At 45.2% G+C, this 19,224-nt stretch overlaps 1 protein-coding gene across 1 annotated transcript in view; it reads right to left on the bottom strand.

The window, feature by feature from the left end:
- Positions 1–1,115: 1,115 nt before the first annotated feature.
- Positions 1,116–19,224, bottom strand: part of shank2b (SH3 and multiple ankyrin repeat domains 2b) — a 171,678-nt gene continuing 153,569 nt past the window's right edge. Inside the window, exons 20-23 of the mRNA XM_087170118.1 lie at positions 19,030–19,142; positions 18,282–18,387; positions 14,743–17,245; positions 1,116–6,168 (exon numbers count right to left, since the gene is read on the bottom strand). Coding sequence (XP_087026244.1) covers positions 5,640–6,168; positions 14,743–17,245; positions 18,282–18,387; positions 19,030–19,142 — 3,251 coding nt within the window. The 3' untranslated portion in view covers positions 1,116–5,639. The remainder of the gene's footprint in view (positions 6,169–14,742; positions 17,246–18,281; positions 18,388–19,029; positions 19,143–19,224) is intronic.

Raw genomic sequence — 19,224 nt, 5'->3', positions numbered from 1 at the left:
TAAAAAAAGGAGTAAAGACACAGGTGAAGGCAAAATACATCATGGCGGTCAACATTCAGCTCAGACTGAAGCTGTTTCTGTTTAACAGAGATGGAAAGTAGTGATGGTGAGATGAAGCTTCATGAAGCACTGAACCAGTCCAACAAAGTGGTTCTAGAAAAGGTTCATTTCTTGATGCTTCATGTTAACAGAGCGACATCTACGGGCCAGAATGTAATAAAGGCAAATACAAATGTTTGTATATTACGAAGTATCAGTATTCTGGAAACCAGGACTGTATCTTTATTCTAAACTTACCTTTACCTGGACGCAGTTTCTTTATTTATCTGGAGCATCAGAAACTTTTTCTAGGTCGCTGTCCAAAGTTTTCCCGCCATAAGCTTCGCCTGCTGCTGCTCCTTCTGACACCATGTCCTGTTGTATATGTACATTATAAACACAAGCTCAACACAAACACCTGGCAGACGGCTACGTGTTGACTTTTAATGGGTCCCCAGAGCAACACACGTTTCCCACCCGTGTGTTTCATCTAGGAACCTTCAGCATGTTGTACTGTGTTGCAAGGGGGACACAATAAACGTCCGGGAAATAACGCAGGTGTCTGTCTAATGTTACAATGTAGAGACAACAGAACACCTTCTTCAGCTCTGGTCAACTCTCCGCTCACATGAAATACGTCACTACAGTGCGCAGCGCGGGAAAATCAACGTCAGATTTATAATTAATTTATATTTAAAAATACTGCTCTCCAGCTTTATCCATACAAACCATCATTTAATAAAAGAATTTTCTATACTTTTTAACCTACCTTTGTTCATACAGGGTGGGTTGATGAAGTGTACATGCTGTTTTACAAATAAGGTAATAATCTTTTTTTTTTGGTTTTATAATGCATCTTTTAAAAATGAAGAAATTAAGAAAAGTTATTCCCTTTGAGTTTGTCTTTTAATTAGTTTTAATGTTCCAGGTGATGTTGTTTATTTTTTGTCCACACAGATCAGACGCCTGCGTCGTTCAGGTGTGATGGCGTCTCCGTCCTCGTGCAGCGTGAACACGATGACCCACACAAACAGCTGCAACACACCTGTAATGTAAGGACTCAGAGGGATACAACACTAGTGCAATATTATATTTATTTCTTACAGTGAATTTTGGTTGCCATACAAGAAGTCTTGAGGATTCGAGGGGCAGGGGAAAGGAAGAGTGTAGTTACAGGAAAATTCTCTCTCTTTTCATTTCAGTAATTAGTTGACTCTATGATGATTTAGTAGCACAAAATTACAGCAACATAGAAAACATGAACACAAGTCTTTGCACAAATTACCGAAAAACATCTTAGTCTCTATGAAGACTTAATCAAAGAATAAAATCTATTAATGAAAAAAATAAATTAATTAAGAAAGAAAGAAAAAAAAAAAAAGAAACAGTTACCCAAATGTTGGACAATGATAAAGGTGGGAGCAGTGTTTTGAAGGGGAGTGGAAGTGGGTTAGTGAGCCATGCCTGTCCTAAACATGGCCTGGTGAAGCGCCACGCCACGGTGATGCTCTTTAAAGATTCTTACTACATCTACTCAGCTCTACATTTCCACAGAGAAAACTGACAGTGACCTGCTGATAAAGGAGTCAGCAGCCACCACTAATCTTTTTGGTGGATTTATGTATGTATACATATATATAGGTTTCATATAGTTTCCTACTGAGATGGCCTGCAGATATATATTTTTTTTAAATTTACAGATTTTTTTTTTTTTCATTTTTATACAACACACTCTGGACTCGGGGGTTTCAGAAGATGAGAGGAGTCTAGTCAGGCAGATGGGGGTCGTCAGAAGATACCTGGGTTTCGTGGTCACTTGATTGGCCAAAATATATCTTACTACTGCAGGAGAGAGTGTATCTACTTTAGGCAACACTTCATTAAAACACTGACAAGTGATTGCATCATGATATGTAACTTTAAAATGGGAAAATAAAACACAACCAAGGAGATTCATTCAGAATAAATATTGCTTCTTACATAACCCATAAGTCTAATAATATCCACATTTTTTTTTAATCTATATAGTATTTCTGTTTTTGGCAATCCACGCGTCAGTGTTGAACAGTTTTTGTTCAGATAACCTCTATAAAATTTCATAGAACTCTATACAAATCTTTAAAAATACTGTGCTTTTCTACCCCCTCCGACACGTCGCTGTTTGTTTTAAAATAAGTTACACGTTCAAACAGGAACAGGATTATAGCAGCATTGTCCCGTGCCAGCCTCCATACGGCTAATGTTCACAGAACACAGAGCTTGTGTATGTTTCATGTGTCTCCTCGAAAAGCTGCACCTACATGAAGCTGCGGAGTGTGATATGAAACCAAAGAAGGGTGAACTTGTTCTAAAACGATATATATATATATATATATATATATATATATATATTACTTCCAGATGTTGGGGTTCAAACCACAGGTGAGGTGCGCTCTACAACCGACAGAGGTGCAGGAAGTGGAGGGAGGGAACAGTGAGATATTTAAGGCATCCTCTGCAGGATGAAGGGGGCGAATGAGACCACTGCTTTGGTCATCACATCAGCTCTGGCAACTACAACTATAAATGAACCTTCATAGAATTTCTTTTTAACATTTTTTTTTTACTCTAAACCTTTTAATAGAGCTATACATATAATCAAATAGACATTTTTATCCTGTTAAACACTCTTATATACACATTTCAACACACACTGCACTTCTACTTCTGACCAGCCTGTAATCACTGCTAGCAAACACACACATCTCCAGATTTATAAATGCTGATTTAGTTTTAAACCGGACTCTTATAAGAAACTTTAAATCTGGTCTCTGCTGCTGGAGCTGCAGTGAGACTGGATAACAACATGGGACTCATCATCTGCAGCAGATCAGAAGTGGTTTCTATCCCTGTCTAATCTGACATGGGGAGGGGGGGGGGGGGGTCCGGCTGATGAACATCTGCCAGCTCTGTCAGGTTATTCTCTGGTTGTTTCTTGCACAGTGGTAAGAGGGCAGGAGAAGGCATGTTTGTGGACTTATGTGAACACGCAATTCGACATAAAACCCTGAAGCCAGGGATTCTCCATCTGCTCTGAAAGTCAGATGGCTCGGAGTGATGTCACGTTATCAGGCGCCGACCTGCTGATAAATACATTGGTAAGAAAAGATCTCGTTCATCCTCAAAGACAAACAGTCTGGGCGTGTAGGGGCCGCCAGTGTCGGTCTGCTACAGCTCCGTTAGCGCAGCGTTACGTCTCCAGCCTTCGTTAGAGGAAGAACTTCACAGCTGAAGGCTGGTTCGGTCTAAAAACAGTTCACTTTCCCTTTTGACTGTCTGTTCTAAAATCACAGAATTGTTCCTTTAAACAGCTGCACTGCTGTTTGTTTGGTTCATTTTGGATCTGACAGGATTTGAGCGCTAGTTAGCTCAATGCTAACAAATCTCATTGAGTCATTTTTATTAGCAAAGAACGATGTACAAAATGTTCAGGTAGTCCTTTAGCTAAATAGAAAATATGAGACTTCTCTGGTAAAACTTGAGTTTTAGCTCTTTAAATATTCAGTTGCTTTTAATTTGTGTTTTTTAAAACTGTTGAAAGACATTTTTGGAAGAAAAAAAAAAAAAACGTCAATTCAAATTCAAAAAAACGCTATTGAATGTTAAATAGTTGGACATTTTGGGAAATGTGCTTATTCACTTTCTTGCTGACTTAAAAAAGATGAGAAGATCAATACCATTCCCATACCTGTGTGTTAAATATGAAACTAGCCTAGCGTAGCTTAGCATAAAGACTGGGAAAGGGAGGAAACCTCTAACCTGACCTATTAAAAATCTGCCTTAATTTCACTAATTAAGAAATGAGATATTAGAGAGATTTAGAGGCTGATTATTTTTTAAACTTTGGACCTGGCCTTGCTAGCTGTTTTAGTTTCAAATTTCAAATTTGAACTAATTTCGAAGTTGGTAGCTGTTAAACTACAGCAGAAGAAGAAGAAGGGGGTGCAAAGCCATGAGGTCGTTAAAACTAAACCGGACAAAAAACGTTGTGGAAAAATAGACGTGAGGAAGTTTTGGACGAGATGTTTAAAGTCACATGATTCACGTACGTCATCAAGTGTTTCCACTGCATTTTGTTTTGTTTTCATTCTTACTTCTCTGAATGAAGTTTTCCTTTTTCACTTTCACTGCAGCTCTGACTTTAACAGACGGGGACGACGATGGGATCGATCTTCTCATTGAGCTCGTTTCCCAAAATATTGAATTATTCCTGTAAAGATGTTTAATATTTAATTTCTTTCTCTAAAATACCTCAACTTCTATCACACACACGCAGGGTGTCTTATACATCAGCGTCACTGTGGGGCCACATGTGTTCCTAGTGTTGACCTGCTAATGGTGAGGTGGAGGAGGATCTGACAGAATGAAGTACAAAAGTGAAGAACAGCTCTAGTTTCCCTATACTGTGGCCTATATAGCAGATCCATGGAAATAGCTAAACTGGCCTTGAAACACACACACACACACACACACACACACCTCCGCACACGCACACACACAACTAGAAGGAAAAGGCAAGAGAGGACAAGGACGCCCTTTACAGCCAGACAAGTCGGTACAACCGTTTCAAGGTGAGAATATTTCTGTCCGTCTTGTGCCTCCTGTCCTCGCCTCGGTTTTCCTTGAGGTGGACGCCGGGTGGGTGTAGAGCGGCGAGGCGAGAGCTCCTCCTCCTCTGGTGACCACCTCTCTCCTCGCTGTGCTCTCTCTCAGGAGAAGGCCATCGCAGCAACAGTGTGTGAACATGCTCAGGGTGTGTATACGTCTGTGAAGACAGTGTGTACTCTTGTTTGTATTCAGTGTGTGGCACTGTGCATAAAGTGTGTGTGTGTGTGTGTGTGTGTGTGTGTGTGATATGGTTTAGTATTTGTTTAAACATGTCAGCTAAAGTTCTTATTTTGACACAAACAGGTGAAAAGCAAAAGAAAAAAATGGAGTCTATCTCAAATTTTTCTCTACAACTTTAGATGCAACCAGAAATATAACTCCGGTAGGACTCTAGTGAAGAAATATTATTCTCTGAACAAACTCTAGCAAAGATAGAAAAGGAGCAACGACCAGCTCAGCTGGTTCTTCATGCACCCGCACCGGGGTGTATGGAAAAAGTCTTTAGTATTCCAAAGCAGTTGGGTGAGCGAGTCTTTATGTGAAAGAAACTTCCAGTCGAGTATTTTTTTCCAGCGTTTGAGGACGAACTATTCCAGAGTGTTTGTCTTCTGGACAGTGGACAGTCCTTCACACCGGCCTCCTCTGCGTTCTCCCTCCATGATGTGACATAGCAGCTATTCTCTTCTCTCTGCCCCTGCACTTCCTCCAGACGTCCCATGATCCCCTGATGCTCGGGGCGGCGGGAAGGAGGAAGAGGGCGGACAAGACCGGAGCACTGAGATGAGGGCGACAACGGAGAATGAGAGAGGACAAAAAACGGCAAGAGGCAGCATCAGTTTGGACAAAACTTCTACCCAGTTCCACGACTTGAGATTATGTCTGATGAAGTGATCGGTGACACCTCCCTCTCCTCGGCCCTGACTCCGCACGTCGCCACCCCGTCTCCTCGGGGCTTATCTGTCCTGCAGCAGCTTGAGGGCCCTCTCGATGTTCATGCGGTGGCCCACCCTCGTCACGCCCAGGTCTATCAGGTCCTCCTTTTGCAGCGAGGGCAGGTGGGCGCCCTCGATCTCATTGTCCAGGAAGGCGTCCCTGTGCTCCCCCAGGTTGAGGCTCTCCAGCCAGTCCGCCACGTCGTGCTTGCTCCACAGCTCCATGGGTTTGGAGGCGAAGGGCTTGCCCGAGGCCGCCACCGCCTGCATCAGCGTGAGCGGCGACGGGGAGCGCGAGCTGCCGCTGCCGCCGCACGAGGAACTCAGGCTGTAGCCGCCGCCGCTGCCCATGGGCGGGGTGGGCAGGCCGAAGACGTCGGTGAGGGTGGGTGACACGGAGGGCGGCAGCGAGGAGCAGGGGGTGAGGGAGGAGGCGGAGTCTGGCGGGCTGCAGGGGTGTGGCTGGGACGGGAGGCTGCTGGGCGGGGTGGAGGTGAGGGCAGCAGCGGCGGCGGCGTTATTACGCATTCCTGAGTCTTCTGTGGGCGGCCTGAGGGGGGAGGAGACAACAGGTGAGTCACTCATCATAAACAAATACTGACCAGAGCTGCATGACTTTCAAAATAGTGTACAGGAAATGATGCTTTAGCCCAGTGACCTCCAACATGTACGTCTGTCCAGTACGCAGCAGGTTCCTCCACAAAGTTTCTGGTTGATTTAATTTATTTAAGACTTGTTTTCAATTTGCTGTGAAAATACAGTCACAGACTTTTATTTTGAATCATACAGGAAACTGTCTGAAAACTTCCTGTTCAATGAAATAATAGTTTAAGATTTAAAGAGACAGAAAACACACGTCCATAAAGTCGAGGAAATAATAAGAAATAATTGGTTAAAATCGAAGCAGCAGAGTTTGAGACGTCCTGAACTTTAGTCTCCTACATTTCCCATAATACACCTCAGTAGAGTGTATCATCATGACACCCTCATGCCCAAAGCTGGAGAAACACTGATGATGATGATGATGATGATGATGATCAGTTGTGAAGATTAAACTGAATCGGTGAAAAGTCTCTTTAACACATTTTCTTTTCCTTTTTATTTATTATTTAATCCACTGTATGTTTGTTTTTATTTGCGTCATGTCGGAAACATTATACTCTTTGTTTGAGGTGATGGAGGTTGAGCTGAAACAGAAGTCAGACATGTTTAAATGTGAAATAAGTAACGTTTTCTTTCCTTTGTGCTCGTTCTGCATTTGATTTCTATTTTATTATTATCTATTATTACATTGAATTGGGAGAAAAACAATAAATGAACATTAACACTTTGCATTAAACATGTTAATGTGACCTTTAACACAGTAAAACAAGTTCCTGGGAGGCGACACCACGATTAAAACAAATACATGAATGAATAAAAGTGAGTTAATAGTCGCTGTGAGTTGATCTTCACACCACATCAGGCAGGAAGTGGAGCTAAAAACATACGGCACACTTTCAAAATAAAATGGGTGACAGTGATGTGACGTTCATGAACAGACGGAGGGTGGAGTGATGATGGAAGAATCTCTATAACTGAGAACGAGTTTATTCAAGGAGTCCAGAGGAAAAGGAGACGAGAGTTTGGATCATTAACATGAACCTACAGATGTTCATCATGTAATGCTGCAGAACGGACAGTAGGTGGCAGCATTAGCTAAATGTTTGAGCAGAGCCACAGCAGCTGATGGAGAGGATGAGGATGATGAAGCTGGTGCATGTTTGACCCTCTTTTGTGCAGGAGTCACCTAACTTTTCTTTCAGCTGTTTTCTGGCGAGCACCTTTTTTAAATGTGATATATTTTTACGTTACAGCACAATTTGTAATTTAACAAAACCAAAACTCCTGCAAGATAAACTCGTGGTGCGGCAGCTTGTTTTAATTATTATTATTATTTATGATAAATAAATGATATTAAGCTGCTTGGCCTTCATCATAATAATAATCTGAACCTTGTAGTGTGATTAAAACAATAATAATTTCCTTTTAATGTCATAAAATGATTCCATATGCTTATATATATATATATATATATATATATATACACACACACACTTTATATATACTTTATTGTTTTTTCTTAATTATTAATAGTATTATTAATTTTAGTATTGATTTTATTATAGAAACCATCTTTTAAAGAAAAGTTATGCCTTATAAATAATTAACAGCAATGAATTATTTATATTATCAGGTTACTAATTACATTAAAGGAAAATGTCCACTTCTTGAAGTTGGTATCATAATCATATTTACAGTCACTTTATTTATCGCACTAGAAACTGATTCCACTTCACAGTGTCGATTACAACCGCTGTTCTTTGCCTTTTGTTCACACCTGTAAATTAAACTGGTGCTGAAAGAAAAGAATATTCTAATATTCTGCGTCTTCTGGAGGTTTAAAGGAGAAAAGCTGAACTGCTCACAACTCGAAGACAAACGAGCTTGAGCCTGATGACGATGACTCATCATCTTATTGACTTATTGTCAACAAATCCCGTGAAAATCAATGATGAATCACTCCTTTTAACAAGTATTGAAATATTGATAAAAGTTATTCCTGTGAGCCGTAGAGCTCCATAAACATCATGTGGATTAATCCTCAGCTGAAAATAGTCCCAACAAATCCTCTTTCCTCACGTTTGAGTAAAGTTTGTTCAAACCTGCAGTGAGCAGCCGTTTTATTAAATTACAGATAATTGAATTTATATATTTGTCTTCAGGTGGAACCAATGAGCCTCAGACAGAGGAGGGAAGGTGTTGAGAGACGGATCGACACATTATCTTTTCATGGGATTTGTTGACAGAAATATAGAAGATACTACAGAGACAAACAGCTGTGAGTTATTCAAGATAAATCAGTGTGTGAAGCTTCTTTTCAACATGAGATGGAAACATGAAACGTGGAACATGTTGTTTTACAGCCGAAACGAGTCGGTCATTAAGATCAAGAGGCTCCAACTGAAAACAGCAGCTGAAACACTGTGTGTGTGTGTGTGTGTGTGTGTGTGTGTGTGTGTGTGTGACACATCACACTCTGCCCCAGATGGAGGGATGTGATGGATGTGCTGATATTTGGAGCAGTGACACACAAGGATACACAACACACACACACACCAGCCCATGCAGAGTGATCCCCTTCCTTCAACTTCCCCCAGCAGCTTGTTTCTTGTGTGTGTGTGTGTGTGTGTGTGTGTGTGTGTGTGTGTGTGTGTGTGTGTGTTCTCCTAATGGATCAATAGAACACTGTGATGAACTCGACCTCCTCGCTCTCTCTCACCGACTTCCTCACCAACTGCGAGGTGCAGCCTAGATATCCCTCCTCCCCGCTCGTGACATATGGAACGGCCTGAGGGGGAAGTGAAGGGGACTAAAGGAGGGTCGTTCAGCCAAAATGGAACTGGGCCATTGTTAAAAGGGGGGGGGTTGGTGGTGGGGGTGGGGTGTGTGTGTGTGTGTGTGTGTGTGTGTGTGTGTTCATCCGAGCCCCGACACTCAGTGACAAAAAAAAAAAACTTACACTTTTCAGCACCAGCTTTCCCACAGGAAGTCGTGTTGGATGGATGAGATGGAGACAGAGGACAACGTGATGAACAGCATGTAAAACAAAAACAAAAACACACACACACACATGATTAAAGAAAAGATGGGAATGGATGAAAAAACACAACATCTTCCGTCCACGTCTCCTGCTGCTGGGTCACATCTGACATCTTTATTTCTACATAACGACAGGTCTGACTGCAGATCCGTCTCTGTTCTATCATGTGTTAAACACTTTCTGTTACAGGACTTAAATTGATGTGAAAAGTATGTAATTGCCTATTAGACTAATTAGCACAGAGCCTCGTTTAGCTTCTCTGACCTTATTACCATTTCCTGCAACTACCAAGAGTCACGCACGACAAAAGAGGACGGCGCTACGCTCCGACTTTCTCTCAGGCGACCGACCGATCAAACTTCATTCACGTCCAGTCGGGATGAAGTGACTCTGACTCTTTAATGGCTTTAGACAGCAACAAAGAAAAAGTGTTAGCCGTGTTAGCATCTCTTTGAGGCGCAGCAGTTCAAGCTAAATGCTAACATGCTGATGTTTAGCAGGTACAATGTTCACCATCTCAGTGTAGCGTGTTAGCATTTGTTAATGAGCGCTAAAACACAAAGCTCAGCTGAGGCAGGTATTTGACAATAAACTAAAGACTCAGAATCAGGCGACAGCTTCATGACGCAACGGTAAGGGCGGGAACAGCTGGTGACACGAAGCCACACCTCCACAGACATTAGTGGAGAACTGGACAGAATGGATTCCCTGCAGATTCGTGTGTTTCCTGTCACAGTGAAGTGAATATCTTCAGGTTTTAAACTGTGTCAGACAAAACTATTTGAATGTCGCTTTGAATTCTGGGAACTGAACTGAACTGAACCAGAGGGGGAAGAAGAACCAGGGTTCAGTTTAACAGGACTAAAAAGAGCAGGTGTGAAAACACCTAATCGATTGGTCTGAGATGTAACCAAACCATTAATCAATAATCAATGATAACAATTAGAAAATGATTCTTTGTTGCAGCTCGAGTTCATACAGTTTATTTTGTTAAATTGTTAAAAATAAAAGAGTCACATAGAGCTCTAAACCAACAGCACACACACACACACACACACACACACACACACACACACACACATACACAAACGTGTCCCTCTCTGGCTTTCGGTTCAGCGCAGGGACGACGCTGCTCCTCCATCAGCTGAGCGGGTTGAGAGGAAAGTGATGCAGAGCTATTGATATCTGTGGTGGGAGACCTCGCCTTCGCCACGCCCACACATCACATGACACACACGCACACACACACAAACACATACACACACACACACACAGGGTCGCACTCATCAGCATGTGTGCACACGCTGCCTTTATTTATAGAAGCTCGAATGAAATCACACATACACACACACAGACACACACACACACACTCTGACTCGGCGGTGCTGGGTTACATAACGCTGGCCTACTAAAGCAGCGCAGCACGTGACCTGCGTGAGATGATGTTGAACTCTGCTGAGGGTTAGTCCTGCCATCCTCCATCCATCTCTCTCTCTCTCTCTCACACACACACACACACACACACACATGTACAAACACACACACCCCTCCCCCGACTCAGACTGACATCACTGCAGGCCTCAAGGCTGCTCTCATCAGCAGGTTGCTAGGCAACCCTTTCGTCCACAGGCACAACCAACGCACATTTAATCTGGGAGGCTAAGAGACAAGGATAAAAAAAAAAGAGAGAGAGAGAGAGAGAGAGAGAGAGAAACCAACAAACGTCCAAAAGAGAAAATCTGATGTTAGCACCAGAGCTGAGGCTGATTCTCTAACATCCTGAAGGAGGGATGAGGATGAGCAGAAGAGCAAAGGATGGAGAGAGAGAGAGAGAGAGAGAGAGAGGAAGAGCATGTGTGAATCTAGGCCATCTTCTGTGTTTCTCTGTTGCCATCTGTTTGACGGTCACAGAGGCCGGACCAACCTTTACCCTCCTCACACCACGAGGCTTCTCCCTCTCTGCTGCTGAAGCTGCCGCCGCGGCAACCGTCTCCACGACACACAGGAGGTGCAACACACAAAAAAAACCTCTGAGCACAGACACTGATAAACGAGAGAGAGCGGGGTTTAAACTTTATCACACACACACACACACACACACACACACACACACACACACACACACACACACACACACAGAAACAATTGAAGGAGACCGGATTACAAGTGGCTGACTGGTTTGAGCAGGATGTGCTGAGAGCAGCAGGATAACATCTGGTAACATCTGGTTGTTTGAGCTCGTAACTGAAATGAGTCGATCTCATTCCTTCAAACTTCACGCTGACCGAAAAAGGGAAGACCCGGGAAAACTGGGCGTCACTTTTTAATGTTGAGGTTATAAGTGTTTTCTCTAAGTCGCACTAAAAGTTTTTAAATCGTCTTCAAAAAGCGGTGAGAACAACAGTTACTGAGGACGAGTGAACACATCTGGCTCTCCTGGTGTCACAGAGAGGCTAACAGGAGAAGCTAAGTGGCTAAGCTAATCGATGAGCTAAAAGGAAAAGGAAAAAGTAAATGGAGATTGAAGAGGGAATCCAGGAATGTATTCCCGTTTTCAAAATGTGTTTTCAAATAGTTTTTCAAATTCTATTATTAATTAATTATCAAACATATTTATAAACGGTTTATTTAATGAGTTTTATGCTGTTTATGCTAAAAACATTTTAAAATCTGAAGTATTTATTGATGGATTTTTAAATTCCTGTTTTTAACGCCTATTAAAATATGAAATTAAGGAAAATGCTCTATTACTTTTCCTGTGACATCACTGCTCCGCCACATCGAACAGCCCTTTCCTGTGGAACTACTCAAACAGCCAAAAAACAGTAAAATTACAGTAAAATGACTTAAAAAATAAAGCGACACTTAAATTGATATTAGTTTTTTCTACAACTGAACCGTTTCCAACAAACATTTCTCCTCATTTCTTACAGTTTACTTTCTTTTAATGCTTGATTTGTCTCTGTTTTTCTCTAGTTTTTATTTAAATGTAAATACAGATCATATATGTTAATAAACCGTTCTGTTGCTTTGTCCCCAGTTTCACTCTCTCCTCGCTGCTACCTAACGTTACGAAACAAAGATCTCCACAGTCTAATCAGAGGACGACAAACACACAAAAGGCTGACACAGGTCGTTCGTCGGCAGTGAGGTGATGGAACGTACCTGTGAAGGCGGGAGACACAGAGGAGCATGAAGAAAGAGGAGGTGAGGGGACAACAGGAGACTGGAGAGAATGGAGATGAAGATGGAGGGGAGGCGTGAGCTGAAAATGAGATGAGTACAAGGTGTAAAGGTCGACAGACAGGACTCTGAACTGCAGAGGATGAAAACGAGGATAACGTGATAGCATGTGGCAGGAAACGTGACGGAGGACACGCCAGGCCCCGGACCTGAGCAGCCGCCGGGCATCTCACTGTAATTACCACAAAAAGACGTCACTGTGTTGATCTAACGTCGCTTATTTGATCAGAAGACACGAGCGCCCAGAGGAATCAGCTCTCTCCCTCCGCTCTCTACACCTCTCTGATGAGCGATGGGACCATTCATACAAAATGCATGTGAGCGGTGAATTATTTATTGTGCTTTTTATTTCCCTCTCATACTGGGAGGAAGGGGGGGGGGGTGAGTTTAAAAAACCATGAGCTGAGCTGGTTCAGGTGCAGGGTCCATCAAAATGTTGTTCCACTTACTGAAAGTGTGACTCCTGCATGTCCTGAACAATGTACGACATGGACGTTTCAAATGAACACTCAGTAAGTCTTTGAATCCAACCTGTCAAACAGTAAACTCTACAAACAACTGTCAGATAGAAAGTGAGAGGATGACAACTTTTATTTAAAGCTCCTCCAGTGTAAAGGTCTGTGTCCATGTGTAGTGTGATTATAGATCAGCTCTAGCTTCTATATTAATACTGTGAAAGTATCAAAGCCTCAGTCCACAGAGAAATGCACACAGCCTGTATTCAGAAACTGAGCCTTAAAACCAGCCGTCAGGACTTCTGGAACTTTGTGATGTCACAACAAAGCAGTCACCAAGCCCCGCCCACCTGGACCCACCATCCAAAGATAGGCTCAGAGGCTTCCTCTCTTCTGATTGGCTCACTGACCCATTATTAATAGAGCTGCAGAGAGAAGCCTGAGAGAGGAGATGTAAAACTACACTGAGATGGTTTTTGGTTCTTAAAACCACAAATACATCTTCTTCTTCAACACTTCAAATAAAACACAGAAGAAGAAAAGATGGAGCTTAAAGATCTCCATGCCTCCAGAACCATGCCTCCATGGTTCTGTTTAGCAGCTGCTAGCAGTTGCAGTAGCAGAACTGAAACTGTTAAATGCTGGAACTATTTCTTGCCGAGCGACAGTACGGTGCAGAGACGGTGCGCAGCTTCCTGACATCTCTCCGTCACAGAGAGGTTTGGCATCATCACTGCGCCTGTACAAAGAACTATATTAAAACCTGTGCTCACCTACCACATCTGACAACCTGCCAAGTTACGCTCTGGAATGTGTGTTATACACAGAGTATATAAATATATATATATATGTGTATATATATATATATATACACATATACATATATATATATGGAGCCTCGGAGGATCGAGGGTTCACTATGTCGCTGTAAACCTTTCACATGACATACAAGCAGCACACCATCCAACAACCAGGTGAGCTGTAATGCTGCAGACATCCGACCCTCCTACAGAAGCTATAATCAATAATCAACTGACCAATGATCAGCTCATCAAGGAGGAAGAGGGGAAATGTTTTCTTGTATCTGGGGTGAACGACACCACGCCTGGCCTTTTCTTACATTTCTACGAAACTCAAACAACTTCAGCAGATGAATAAAAAACACCTAAACCTCACGTCCTCTGTGCACATCATTAAAAATATAGTATCAATATCAATCAATATCTAGTTGAGTCCTGCTTGATACAACAGATAAACACGACACCAGACAATGCTACATGCAAATACTGCAGGTGTTGGGGGTTTTGCTTGTTCTTACACAGGTAACTAACCATTAAAATACATGACAAAATAAAGTCAAAGATGAGGGAAGATCAAAACACCTTAAGTTTTCTGATGAAGTAAAGTTTAGTTTCTCCTCAGCTGAGCGAGTTACTTCAGCGTGTTGCACTGAATCTCTTAAAAGTTTTCCTTAGTTAATAATTTGCGGCAGTGAAAGGGATTTTACAGCAGCAAAAATCTACTGTTTCCACGGAGACTGTTGCTTAGCAGGCGTGATACCTATTCAGCCTTTACCTTCATGGTCTTTAAGGTCTTTTGTGCAACGGTTCAATGACTTTAAGTGATTCCTGAAGTATGAGACTAAGATGAGGAGAAAACTTTAAACACGCTCTGAAGTAGACGACGCTTATGCAGCTCGTGGAAAACGTGGAGCGTTCGACATCAAAACAAAAACAAAAATAAGAGGAAAAGTTGAGTCACTCGGGACGGACTCGTCACGTACCTTGTTCCGAAGGCCCCCCTGGTCCCGGTCGGGGAGTCGAGGCTCTCCCCTGTCTTGGGCGGCCTGTCGCGGTTCATTTGCTGCAGGATGGAGCTCAGCTCGGTGATGACGGTGTTCTTGGTGTCCGGCGTGGACGGGGGGCTGCACAGCTCGGGGGCCTGATCGCCCCACAGCTTGGATGTCCTTTGAGTAGGAGTCCTGGGAGGTTCGGAGGGGGGAGGGGGAGGGGCCTGAGGCGGTGACCCGTAGGACTCTGGGGGCTCTTCGATGAGAGCGTCGTGATAAAGCGAGGTTCTGTTGATGATGGACTTGCCCTTGGGTTTGGGGGGCACGGGGGGCCGATCCACGAGGAAGGCGTGTCCGTCGGCGGTGGCGTAGAGGCTCTCCAGGGCGCTGTCGCAGAAGCCCCCCTCCGACGACAGGGTGGAGATGCTGGACACGGTGCTGGTGGTCTCCATGTGCTGGGGGTCCCCGCTACTGCGGCTGTCCACCTCTTCGATGCCCGAGTCACCCACCCCCGACTCCGGGTCAGGCGGAGGAGGAGGGTACGAGGGGGGCATGCTGTTTGTCACCCGTTTGTGTTGATCGGTGACGGGTGGGGGGGCGTGGGCGTGGTACGGGGGTAGAGCAGGCCCCCCGTTCCGTCTCTGCTCCCGAAGCATCTCCGCGATGGCGCTAGCCTGGTCGTCGGGGATGTCAATACTGTTGGCGAACTCCAGTGGTGGGGGGAGGGGCTCTGAGAAGTCAAAGTCTTCATCGATGTCAACTGAGGCCAGAGGGGGAGGGGGGATGCGGAAGGGAAGCTTCACCGGTTCGTCCATGGATTCCCCCAGGGGAATGCTCCTCCTCCGGCACGAGGCGGGCTGAGGGCTGGGGGCCAGCGTGGTGGCGTTGAGGGGTTCGGGCTGGTTGGGGTCCTTCAGCTCGGAGGGTCTGTTGCTGTCCTGCCCCTCCAGGTCCTGGTTGTTGACCTTGTTGCTTGCGTCAGTGCTGGTGTGGACCATCAGGAGCCCGGCCGACTTGGGCTGCGACGAGTCCGCCACGTCCGCCGGCGCACTCTTCCTCTCCTCCACCGCCTGATGCTGCCTCTCTTCCCTCGCCCCGTCAGACTCGTACTTCTGCTCTGTCATCTGCCTCCGCAGCCCGCCCCGCCCGGGACGGCCCATGGTCGCCGTGGAGATCGCGGCGAAACTGGTCTCGATCCCGGAGCGTAGCTTGGTGTCGATGAACAGCGGTTGGTTGAGGTCTGGTTTGTGGCTGGGCTGGATCGGGAGGGACTGGGCTTCGTGTTTGGGGGTTTGCTGAACCTGAGGAGGATTTTGGGGCTGATTCTGAGGGTGGTTTTGTTGCTCCTTCATGGCCCGGTCACGAGCCGCCAGCGCCAGAGCCAGTGGAGAATTAGGATCCAAGGGTTTGCCGGTGACAGGATGGAGGTAGGTCCCGTTGGCCCTGTAGTGGCTCTTGGGAGGCGTGGACGGGAGACTGACGGGACTGTCCAGGTTGGGACACTGACCTGTTCTGGTGTTCAGAGGCTCCCGCACCACCGTGGGCTCGGGGGTGTTGAAGTCCGTCATGTTGCCACTTCCTCCCCCGACAGGCGGCCCAAGCTGTGCTGCAGAGGGCGGAGCCAGTATCCTTCGAAGCCGCTCGTCGCTACTGAACATGCCTTCATCGATGGACTTGGACTGGCGGAGGCGGGGGGTCGGCGTGGGACCGCTCAAGTCCTCATCCCCGATGTCTATCGACTGGAAGGCGATTGAGTTCTTTTTTGCCTCGAGCCTCTTCTCCCGGTCCCGTACCGCCCCCGCTATAGCTGCCGCAAAGGGGTTGCTTAGTGACAGCGGGTCTTCGGGACGCAGACCTCCGCTCCCGCCGACGGTGGGGGTGAGAGGCGGGTGTTCGGGGGTGGTGGGCTCGATCTCCATACTGCTACCCTGGCTGCTCTTGCCGCTGCTGCTGGTGGAGGGCTCCTTGACGATGATCGTGGGGATGGGGATGGAGGAGCACGTTCGCTCTACAGGCGTCGTTGGCATGGAAACCGGGCCCGAGGGGCTTGCTGGCATGTGACACGTCTTCTCGGGGCTGTCCTCCACGTTGGGCTGCTTCACCAACATCCCCTTCCTTCGAGCCGGTTTCGCCGGCACGTACAGAGTCTTGTTGCCCACCTCGGAGTACGGGTTCTCGGGCACCGGCGTGCGCCCTCGAGTGCGCGTGCTCTCGAACTGCTCCGAGCTCTGGCGGAAGTAGCCGCGCCTCAACGTGCCGACGTCGGTGGTCCGGCTGATGGTCGTCACCGCGTTAGGCGAGTTCTGGGTGAAGCTGGGTCGCGTGGTGCCGTAGCTTTTGGGTGTCGGGCCGGCAGCTGAGTTGTAGGCGGGTGGCGAAGGGGGCGAGATGGCCGGGGGAGGGGGGATGTCCTCTGAGGTGTCGGGCATGGAGAGGCTGCGGGAGAACTTGAGAAGGGGAGGAGTGAGGAATCCCTGTTTCTCATCCTCCGATGTTCCTTAGAGAAATGGGGCAGAAAGAAAAATGATGTGAGGATCTGGGGGAGACATCCCTATCTGTTATAGCGAGCGTGGCGCCCTCGCTCTACAGGAAGTCCCTCATTTATTGATGTGAGCTCTGTCTTAACCTTTATTCATCCAAGCAGGAGGTTCCTGCAACTTGTGAGAGGCCGGACAGTAGAGAGTTAGTTTAGTGAACTGAAATCTTCACTACAGAGTTTCACTGAGCTGAAGTGTAAACAAACGCTTTTACTAATAAAGTAGGTGCACTTGATTCTAGGGTTCCTCATGGCTGTATACATTTATATATATATACACACATTTATATATATAAAAGATATATATAAAGCCATATTCTTGCTATGCGACAGTTAAAAATAATACACAAGAATATTTTCCACAGATACATAATTATCTGTTTCCAGATCTAAAAGGAACGTTAAGCCATGTGTTTATATTAAAGGCTGGTCAAATAAATTATCAATCAATCAATTTAATTCTGCTGTAGAGAAAAAGTGGAGACATTTAGATACAAATGCAGCTTCTTGTGGATCTACAGGCGAGTTATTCATCTTCCATCTGGCTCCATTTGTACAGGTACAGAGTTTTCCAGTTGTGGAAGTCGGAGGAGTTAGTCAGCGAGGGGGTGGGGGGGGTATTTAGCTCTCAGTACAGATCTATTCCCAGGTGTCACATTTCCCCCCCGTTGGTCGTCAAAACCAGAACGAGCCGAAAGTGCTGTCATCTCTATTCATAAATTTTTTATTACAGTAATGACGGCAGTGAGTGACGCGGGTCTGCGTGACGTCCCCGAGCGCTGAGACGGAGGTTTCAGCTTAATGAAAGCGCACGCTGCTGACTGGATCAATTCATCTGTAATTAGCTTCAATATTACCGCAGCTGGTCCTCCGAGCCTTAACGGAAGATTACTACAAACCACAAGCACGAAGTAGTGGACACGCAGTTCAGAACCTGAGCTGACACACACACACACACACACACACACACACACACACACACACACTGTATTCATACCTATTGACTTTTGCTTTTTCATGGTGCCCTTCTCAGGGATCCCCAGGAAGGCCCCCGGCACAGTGGGCGGCACCACTGCTACTCCCTGGCGGTCGTGATACATGGACTGAAAACAGGAAACACACACTTTTCATTAAGAGGATTAAGTTTTCTATCATGTAGCACATTTCAAAATAAATGAATCTTTCTTAATTCTGTGACCAACACGGTGTATGGGCTATCACATTTTCAAAATAAAAGCAAATTCATTCCACAGATTCAAAACTCTGCTTCACAATAAGGGAACTTCGTATTTGTCTTTTAAGTGTAGTGGAGTAAAAGTGGTCTGAGTATCATCGGATAATCTGTGATTCATTTGTAGTTTAAAAACTAGTAAAGTAGTAAAGTCCAGGTGCCAGCTGCACAAAACACCTTGAGATTTTTCCTCACTTAAAATGTTCACTTATGCTTTTCTCCTTATCTTAGACTTATACTTAAGGAATCACTTAAAGTCAGTTGCACAAAAGACCTTAGTGACCAAAATTAAAACTGAAGGTACCTCTGAGTTTAGAAGACAGTGAACGCATCGCAGGAGACTCCCTTAACGATGCAGCAGAGTTTTACTGCCGTAAAACATCTGTCACTGCTGCAAATGCCTTAAACTAAAGTAACCTTTTGAGAGATTCTGTGCAACACCCTGTGTCGTTACTTAAGTAGAAAACTTAAGGTGTTTTGTGCAGCCGCTCTGAGCTCAGCTCTGCTCACTTACATTCATATCAGTGGGCGTGACCAAGCAGCGACTGGATGGGCGTGGTTTGATCGTGGCGATCTTCATGTCTACAGGTGAGGTCTTCTGGGCGTGCGTCATCTCCTCGACTTTGTCTGCAACACAAAGCCACCCATAATTCATCAGTGACAACAGCAATGGGGGGGAGTGGGAGGGAGGGAGGAGAGGGGAATAGGA

This window comes from Seriola lalandi, unplaced genomic scaffold (assembly GCF_002814215.2).
Source record: "Seriola lalandi dorsalis isolate HSWRI2012SDOR001 ecotype SW California unplaced genomic scaffold, Sedor1 jcf7180002054929, whole genome shotgun sequence".
NCBI classification, from domain to species: domain Eukaryota; kingdom Metazoa; phylum Chordata; class Actinopteri; order Carangiformes; family Carangidae; genus Seriola; species Seriola lalandi.
This window is presented reverse-complemented; position numbering and strand designations above follow the sequence as displayed.